Source organism: Capra hircus, chromosome 15 (genome assembly GCF_001704415.2).
Source record: "Capra hircus breed San Clemente chromosome 15, ASM170441v1, whole genome shotgun sequence".
Classification (NCBI taxonomy): Eukaryota; Metazoa; Chordata; class Mammalia; order Artiodactyla; family Bovidae; genus Capra; species Capra hircus.
The window spans coordinates 60,804,290-60,814,185 of record NC_030822.1 but is presented as its reverse complement, the minus strand read 5'-3'; the positions used below and the strand labels follow the sequence as shown (position 1 = coordinate 60,814,185).

The 9,896-nt window shown below is 43.8% G+C and overlaps 1 protein-coding gene across 1 annotated transcript; it reads left to right on the top strand.

The window, feature by feature from the left end:
- C15H11orf53 (chromosome 15 C11orf53 homolog) lies at positions 975 to 5,540 on the top strand. The gene is made up of 3 exons (XM_018059000.1): positions 975 to 1,006; positions 3,406 to 3,704; positions 4,821 to 5,540. The coding sequence occupies exons 1-3, from the start codon at positions 1,000 to 1,002 to the stop codon at positions 5,220 to 5,222; spliced, it is 708 nt and encodes a 235-aa protein (XP_017914489.1). The 5' UTR covers positions 975 to 999; the 3' UTR covers positions 5,223 to 5,540.

The window sequence follows — 9,896 nt, the reverse complement described above, 5'->3', positions numbered from 1 at the left end:
CTGTTTCCAAATAAGTTCACATTCACAGGTACTGGTAATTATGACCTCAATATATCTTTTCAGGGGACATAATTCAACTGACAACAGCCTTAACCTCCTATGCTCATTAAACTGCTGTTTTTATTCCACATATTTTTGTTGTGTCTACTATGAATCACCCCGTTCCATACGCAAAGAACAACTCACAGTCAAAGTTGCTACCCTTAGTGAAGCTTCCATTCTACAGGGAGGAAGACAGCTTAAAAGAGGGCCATTCAATGACAAAACCAAATACAAACTTATTTGTGTATGTATGTATATATTTATATAAATGTGTGTGTGATATGCGTGCTAAGTTGCTTCAGTTGTCTTTGCAACCCTATGGACTGTAGCCCGCCAATCCTCTGTCCATGGGATTCTCCAGGCAAGAATACTGGAGTGAGTGGGTTGCTGTGCCCTCCTCCAGGGGATCTTCCCAACCCAGGGATCAAACCTGCATCTCCCACGTCTTTCACACTGGCAGGTGGGTTCTTTACCACTAGCGCCACCTGAGAAGCCCATAGCCCATTTATATAAATCACTGATACATATTTGAAAAAGGATATATTGTGGTTCAGCTGGTAAAGAATCTGCCTGCAATGTGGGAGACCTGGGTTCGATCCCTGTATTGGGAAGATCCCCTGGAGAAGGGAAAGGCTACCCACTCCAGTATCCTGGCCTGGAGAATTCCATGCACTGTATAGTCCATGGGGTTGCAAAGAGTTGGACATGACTAAGCAGCTTTCACTTTCATTAACACAAACAGTAGAGGAAAACTAAGGGGGGAGGGAGGAGAGAGGAGGGTTTGGAGGGAGGGGACACGTGTATGCCTACGGCCGATTCATTCTCACGTATGGCAAAAACCATCACAATATTGTGAAGCAATTATCTGCCAATTAAAAAGTTTTTAAAAGAATAAGACATGCATGCCCCTCTGTCTTCCAGGGCAGTGTCGGTTCCACTCAGTCTCCATTTGGCCCCATGCCAGGTAAGTATTGCAGTTCACAGGGGTTGATTCCTTCCCTTTTGAAGTAAATCGGGCATTTAGGCTTCCATTCTTTCAAAGATGCCTTACAGGACTTGAACATTTTGCTGCTTTAAAATACTTGTTTTTAAAATGTAAAATCAGGAAAGGCAGACCTCATGCAGCCGTTCCTGAATTTGGAATGCATTCTGTCCAGTATAAGCTTTTTGGGCAAAAGCAATAGCAATTAGGCCCTTCATACAGTTTTTACAGCTTCCCTGGTGACTCAGATGGTAAAGAATCTGCCTACAATGCAGGAGACCCCGGTTCAAACCCTGGGTTGGGACGATCTCCGGGAGAAGGGAATGGCAACCCACTCCAGTATTCTTGCCTGGAGAATTCCACTTCCAAGCTCAGAAATGGCACAGGTTTTCCTAATAATTTGGGCCATCTTCAGAGCTGGATAAGGAAAAGAAATTAGAGCAGGAGAAGATCCCGCACGTCTGAATGTCTCTATACTGTGTTTCCCAATCATACTTACTGTCATTGGAATTTGGCTGTATCTGCTCCATTCTACAGAACAAAATTTCTGCAGCCTCTCTCATCACCTGGAATGGCTCTTCCTCTTTTTAAGAAGAAAAAATACATGTTTAAACAGCGAAGGATTTTTCTTCTCTGTGTTTTTTTTATTTGAAAATTGGAAATGCAGACAGGAGAGCCTGGAAGCCTTTTTTACTTAGTCTCCTGGTACCCTTGTTTACTTAGGGTTAGGGTTAGGGTTAGGGGTTAGGGTTAGGGTTAGGGGTTAGGGTTAGGGCCTAACCACTACAGCCTTAACCACTACAATAGATATAGATTCATGGCATGAAACAAAACCTTATTTGTTGATACTGATTTTCACGGGCACAGATATTTTTTTCTAGAGAAGTATGCTTATGATGAAACCTCCAACTGCAGCTTTCAAATTAGCAGATTAGAATTCGGGGGCTACAGAATTTAAGACGGAAATGGAGTGAGTGGAATTGTGCTGTTAAGTTTTTGCGAGGAATTTTGATTTCTTTTGAATGAATGAATAAATTTACATGAATTGTTGCACATGTATTATACTACTGGGATTACAGAAAATGTATAAGATATAAGTTCTGCCCGCGTAGAGCCGGTGGGTCAACTGGAAAGAGGACTACGCTCAGATGAAAGAGTATTGAGCACAATACAACGTGCCACCTTGGGTAGCAGGGGTCTAAGTGCTATGTCTGGAGAGTCCTGTACAACTGAGTCAGGGTAACAAGGAGGAGGGTCTTGATGAGTCTGTCTTCTCTCCCTGCAGAACAGTGGGCAGGGTGGGCAGGGACAAAGCTCAGAAGCAGTCCACTGCGGTTGTGGACAGTAAGAAAGACAAGCACCTGCAACTTCCTCCCAGATCAACTCTTTTGTGACTAAGGGAGTAGGTCTGAGCTAACTGGATCACACCCAACACCAGCTGGGGGGAAAAAAAAATCTGTTTTACAGTCCTTGAGTCTATGCTCCTGAACACGTTCTAAATGATACAAGGTTCCCTGATACAACTGAGCTACAGGTTCAGAAAACGTTTAGCAAACACCTCTCTTCTCGTCTGGGACTATTTCGCTGGGCTTACCTTAACTGAGATTCTTAGTTTCAGCCTCTCCAGGTTTCGACCAAGGGGGGCTTTCCGTGCCAGGTTTTCCCTTCTCACGCTTGCAGGGTCCAGGGGAGCTGAGTGGGGACTCGAATTGGCCACGAGAGGGCAGCAAATAACACCAGACTCTTCATCGCGGTCCTCTAACTTGGCTTCCCAGAAGCAAAGCAAGGCAAACCATTTTCGGTTGCCTGCTAGGTGCAAGCCACCCGTCAGTGTACAAAAATTAAAAGAAGAGTACAACTTGCCTCTGATTCGGGGTGAGGTCAGTGCCTCACCTTATCTAGAGAAACTGAATCTCATACAGCATGCCCCAGAAGCAGCCTCTTAATCTATGGGGACAAGGCTCAGAAGCTGTGAAAAAGATGCTTCATTAGATAACAACAAATGCCAGGGGATTCTTATCCTGTCCTATTTAGCCAAGCCCCTTCCTAGTAGAAGACCTCGCATACAGAAGGTGTAGCAAAAAAAAAAAAAAAAATGTGTATGTGAGAGACACTGGGCAGTAATAACTCCATGTAAACTGAGCTCATTACCAAAGGCAGCTCAAACCTTAAACATATCAGCTTTGGGGGCCAGAGTAGTTAAAAGCGATAATGCCGCCCTATTGAATGCTTTTCAAGCCATCTATTTATTTAAACGTTGGCCTTGGCGTCAGGCCTGCGTTAGAAACACCATGTCACACGTGGAAAGACCGGGCTGCCATAGACATGCCTTGACTTCCTCCAAGGAGACATTTGTCCGTCTGTTTCCCCCTTGGCAACAGGCTCACCGGTGATGTCAGGTTACTATGGTGTCAGGAGAGCCTTCCTCTCCGACCCGGACTTTCACAACACCAAGCAGTTTGCCAACGACGCCTGCACGTCAAGCGCGGCCAAGCCCTTTGCCTGCGAGTCCTCAGCAGGGCAGGGCCACGCGGCCCTGCTGGACCCCTACTTCCCGGAGCCCTACGGGGACCACCGCCCCACGGCCCTGACCCCCAACAGCGGCACCCTGTTCAGCGCCTCGCCCCTGCCGCCGCTCCTGCCGCCGCCCTTCCCCAGCGACCCCGCACACTTCGTGCTGGTGAGTACTCAGAGGCTTAGTTTAGGGGGGGTCACCGAAGTCGGGGTTCCTGCGGCCCTGGACAGCCCATGCGCCCAGCAGCCAAGGGTCTACTCGCCCCGGGAGAGGCCAGAATCCACGCCCAGAGAGCCTTCCTCGGGGCTTCGGGCCAGCCACGCGGGAGGAGGCTCTGTCTATCCAGGGGTTGAGGCGGGACGCCTAAATAGGACGGGACGTACAGCCATTGTATTAACACTCTAAGGATTTTGCCAGATGCTCCCCCATCATTCTGCCAGCGCTTAAGGAAAGAGCACAGTCTTACCTCGCAGACCCAGCGAGGCCATCCCTGGGGCAGATGCATCGGGAGGCCTCTGACCTTCCCCTTCCTTCCTCCTTCCCCGACAGTATTTCTACCCTTTAGAACCTGCTTCTCTCACAGTCCTTCCAGAGATGAGTTCATAAGAAAGAGCACGAATAACCTTTTTACACAAAACTGTAAAGCCCACGACCACAAAGAAATGAATCTATGGACATGGGGTTTTAGCCCAAACAGGCCGCAAGAGAGTGGGAATTACGTGCACATGTTCATTTAATACTGGCAACAACTCAGGGTATAGTTATTAAAGCCCCATTTGACAGAAGAACAAAGCCAGGCACTCAGAGTCAGGATGCTAGTAAGTGGCCTAGCATTGGATCAAGCCTAAACCTTTCCAGCCCCCAACCTATGAGGCTCCAGGTCTTTGATCCTTGGGGGCAGGGTAGCCTTCCCAGCCCCCTTAGAAGCCCACCCTGTAATTTAGAGGCTTCTCCTTCCAGGAGTAGAAAACGCTGCCTAAATGTTCATTTTATCGTTTTCACATTTACTCATTTAATGTTTTCTAGGGAAAGGACTCTATTTACACACACACACGCATGCACACACGCGCACACACACACCCAATTCTAGACTGAGAAAGGCACTAAAACATTCAGGGTCCAGCAGCAGAGGAGAGAGCCGCCTCTAAGGAGGCGCTGAACAGCACAGGGAGGACACCAAGCCTGCTTTGGAAAACATGGGCCCCTGTGTCAGGAAGGAAATGTGTCCCCGTCAGACCATCACCTAGTGACTAACCCCAGTGACCTTTCCATCCTCCTCAGAGGGACTCGTGGGAGCAGACGGTGCCCGAAGGCCTCAGCCAGCCAGACCCCGTGCCGACCGATGCCCTGCAGAGCTTGGCACCCAGCACCAGCTCCCTCTCCCAGCTGGAGTCGGGAGGTGCGGCCCAGCACAGGAGCACCGGCTGGGGGGGCCCCCTCACCGGGGTTCAGTCCTACTCACTGCACGCGCTGGAGGATCTGTACCACACGCAGGGGTACCCCACCCCGGCCCCCTACCCTTTCACCTCTTTCATGACGATGTCCAGTGACCCACCGCCCAAGGTGGGGCCCTTCTCCCCAGACGAGGGGGCAGACACCTCTGCCCTCCAGGACGCTTCTCCATGGACCAAAGATGATGGGAGCCTGGCGTGGGGGGCATACGAGTGCCGCAGAGCCTACTGAGGGCACCAGAGGACTTCTGTGCTTTAAGTCAGTTCTCTGTGTTCACAGACTCTTGTGGTGTGGCAGTTCTTTCAGAAGTGGGTTTTCAGGACAAGCTATTGTGCCACCCTTTGTTAATAGACGACAGCATTCATTTGTGATCCACCCACCATAACCCCACTGAAACACGCCACAATGTAAATTCAGTGTGTCAGGGATAGACAGCCTGACAGTGAGGTTTTGGGGCTTAATAACCCATTATGTTTTGAATCTTCTGTTATCTTTGAAGTGTCATTTCAACACTGATAGTTTTCCTTAAATTACATTAAAAACTTTATGCAGCTCATAAAGCATACTGATTTTCCTGTCTAATTTTTCTTAGTTATGTACTATGTGTGTGCCTCAATAAAAGAGAATGTATAGGGTATAAAATAGATTAGGGCACATAAAACAAAATGCACTTTATAGCATGTGACTTTATAAAGTGTGAAATATTACATACATTTCTCACCTTACAGGGAATTGCAAATAACAAATAATAACTTGCAAGTAACAAATGTGATGCCATAAAAAAATGCTTTATTGTCATTAAAGTAGGATGAAGCCAGGACACTATGGCTTCATGACTACATGGTTTTGACTCTGCACTAAAACCCAGGATGTCCAAAAATTAGGCTAATCCCCAAAACAATAAAGGCCAAAACCTTTCTTTGACCAATGGCCTCTTTGATCAATTAAGCTAGATATTGTTTCTCTGATGGAAGACACCAACAGTTATCAGAGTGGATTAGTAAAATGGATGTTCTATAATCAAATAAGAATGCATGCATTATAAGGAAAACACAGACAGCAGGCCTAGACTGTCGGCAAGAACACCAGAAGCAAAGGGGCTCTGAAGGACATAGTGTCAGATGTGCGCACACCTCCTATTTGATGAGAGACCTTGCTGATGGCTCATTGGCCAGAAATATATAGGTCTTACTTTGTATAAATGAAGAAACTGATATTTGAAGCATCAATCTGTCTCATATAAGTCTCATTGGTTTGGATTCCTTTGCCAGTTAAGCTCTCACAGTAATTCCCACCAAGTACCATGCCTGTCTGCAGGCCAGGCCCATCATAAACACCCTGCACACACCTTAACTTTGCAAAGCCTGTGTCGAGCTCCACAGGTTACACCCAGAATCTTCCTTTTGTCTTCTTACCACCTTCTTTTCTTTATTCCCTTCACCACATTTTCTAACCCTTCAGGCTTCTCCTAATCCAGTGCTTTTTTCCTCCGTCTCCTGGGGGCCCAAAGCCACTCAAAACAGTTTCCACCACATCCTCTGTGACAGGGCCCCATGCTCTGTTTAGAAGTCTAGAAAGTCAAAAACGGATAGTAATTCACACTTAGAAGTGAATAATTGATGTTCCTCCTCTGGGCATTCAAGAGTATATTCTGATCAAGCAACCACACTCCTGATTTGTGGCATCCCCACAGAAATGCTTGAATAGGAGCCTCTTTTACTCCTACTCCTCACCCCCCTCCTGGGAGAGCATCCTCAGAGGAACAGACGCTGATGGAAGGAGCACTGGTGGTCCTTAGCTGCTGGACCGCACTCTCCCAGGTCCCCTGGCTGCTTCTTCCTCCCACACTCCTTCCCACAGCCTAATCTTTACTTTGCTCAGTATTCACTTTGCACTGCCAGGGAAGGGGATAGCTTCTACAACAGGAGAGGGAGCTGCCCTTCTGAAGTCTGATCAAACTGGAGAACTTAGTCCTGATTGCCAGTATCTTTGGCAGAGCCATCTGTCATTCAGCTTCACTCACACCTGGACGACAAGCCCCTCATTAGGAGAAGATCTGGCCATCCCTGGAGGTATAGGATCCTTCACAAGGAACGGTCTTAAAGTCACTTTTCTAGATCGACTGTATGAAATTGATAATAATTACAGTCATCTACTGCTTCTCTGTGTTACCAAGTATCACGCAACACAGATATTATAAATGTATGTGTAAATCATAAATATATGTTCCTGTAACTTTAATTTTGATTTGATTATAACACTAAATATTAGGCTTGCTTATTTCTCTTGGTTTGCTGCTTTCTGCTCACTTGTCATGTTCTTCTTCTCATAACCTGGCTCTCAGATAAGTAGAGCTCAGTGACCAGTGGTGTCTACATCCTTCTTAGAGCATGCAAGTCTTTTCGTAGTGTTTGGGAAATTTAATTTATAAAAAAGGAGACACACACCAGCCCATAGGCTGTGTCCTTTTCAGTTCTCCAGTCTAAAAGGTCAAGTGGAGGGGGGAATGGTAGTAAAAATTCTATACAGTAAATAATTTTTAAGAATTCTGTTTAGCTTGACAGTGTATTGCTATACTGCATATATTTTCATTTAATTCTGTTTTATTGCTCTGGGAATTTACAATACTTGTTCAAAAGTGAAACCAAGATATAAACTTATGTCAGGGAAGTTAATTCTATTTCCCTGTTCCATTTCCCATTCATGTACTCTCTGTTTCCTAGAGCACTCCAGAGACTGTGCCTTTTTGTAATAATGCACGATGTCAAAAAAATAATAATAATACACCTTCTCCTTTCCCTCTCCTTATTAAACCTGCTCTTCTCAGACTCACAGCTTTTCTGGGGAAGTGAGAGAAAATTTAAGAGCTTAGGTTCAAAACACCATCCCTTTTAGGTCTCTTAAGATGTGAAATAAGCAGAGATTAAAGGAATTGACAGACGCATTGACATGCACACCCTACTATATATAAAATAAAGAACTAATAGGAACTTGCTGTATAGCAGAGGAAACTCTACTCCATACTCTGTAATGACCTATTGGGAAAAGAATCTAAAAAAGTGTGCATATATGTATATGTATAACTGATCTGCTTTGCTGTACACCTGAAACTAACGCAATACTGTAAATAAATTATACTCCAATAACAATTTTAAAATAAACAAAGTATGTAAGCAGAGATGGTGATATCAAGTTCAAGCTATCTCCCTAGAGGACAATGTCCACAAAAAATGGAAAGCAAACTTTGCCCATGCAAAAGCTAAAATAGAGGCGATTGCCTATAAATCACTAAATACAGATATTATAGTATGTAGTTGAAAGTGTTTGCATTTCTCTTATAATACTATACAAATCCCAAAGAATGAGAGAAGAAAACAATAGCTTTACCTCATTTATTTAATAATTTCTTGTAAATGAGCATTATGACTTGCTACAGTCCAGTTAATATTTAATACAATATGACGGCACTCTAGTGGAAAAGGGGGAGATTTTAGCACTAGAGTACTTATTGTACAGAAAATTCCACAAAGGGAAAAGAATTACTAATCCCAATAGTAAAATAAATATTTGCATGTATATATATATGTGTGTGTGTGTGTATAAAGGTATTAGTCGTTCCTCTGTGATCCATTTTTACTATGTAAATCTAAATAATACATTCATAAAAATAAAACATTAGTTATATTTAAAGAATTGAAATAACAATTGGTGTCCAAGGTTTAAGTCACATTACATTACAGTCATTCTACCAAAAAAATTAAAAATTACTAAAATTATACTGTTTTTAAAAATGTTTTATTTACTCCTTCATTTTATTTTGGCTCCACTGAGTCTTACTAGCTGTGTGTGGGCTTTCTCTAGGTGCAGCAAGTGGGGCTGCTCTAGCTGTGTTGCACGGGCCTCCCATTGCAATCAATGGCTTCTCTTGTTGCAGAGCCCGGGCTCTAGGCGTGCGGGCTCAGTTGTGGCACCCTGGCTTAGTTGCCCAGCAGCACGTGGGATCTTAGTTCCCCGGCCAGGAATCAAACACATGTCCCTTGCATGGCAAAATGAATTCTTAGCCACTGGACCGCCAGGGAAGTCCCTATACTCATTCTTTACACTCTGTCATTAAGTTCTTTATCAGGTAGCCCTTCCGTTGAAAACAATATTAACCTGTTCCTCTTATATACCATACTCGATAAATGCTGACTCTTGAGGGGTTAAGTGCAAAATTGTACCCTCTGGCTAAAGAGGCTTCTCTAACTAGACTCATCAAGGAAAAGACTCCTGATTATTTCAATTCTGTGTCCTCAGAAGCTGGCTTAGCGTCCAGCAGGCTGTAGGTGTTCCGTTAGTCTTTGTTAAATTGAGCAAAAATGATACCACAAAGATGAAAAACAACTTAGATCCCAACACTGTGGATGACAGTTCTGATGTTTAAGAAAATCCTCACCAGGTTTAATGTTTAACTTAGTGTACTGGATATTGAGTTTTACTGGTAATATATTTAAGATGATTAATTTTGTATTTTTAAATGTCTTTAACGAGGAAAATTACTGAACCTTTGAAGTAGCACAGAAAATGTTTTATGAACTCATTTAGGATCTATGTAGACTGTAAATATTATTAAGAATTCTTAGAAATAAAAGTTACTCAGTGTTTGGTATTATATCTGGTGTGATTAAAACAAATATGATAAATAGATTAGGAATCAGAAACCCTAAAGATCAGAATAAATAAATAATAAGAAAATCTTTTATACTTATTTGTAAATGATAAGACCATGACTTATTTGATCTTTGATATTAAAGTGTCCTTTATTCATAATTCCTGATAAATAAGATATGTGGGTTTGTGATATGCAATTGTCAGTATGTTACAAGCCAAAAGGAAAAGAGGTAAAAAATGTCCAAGTTCTGAAGG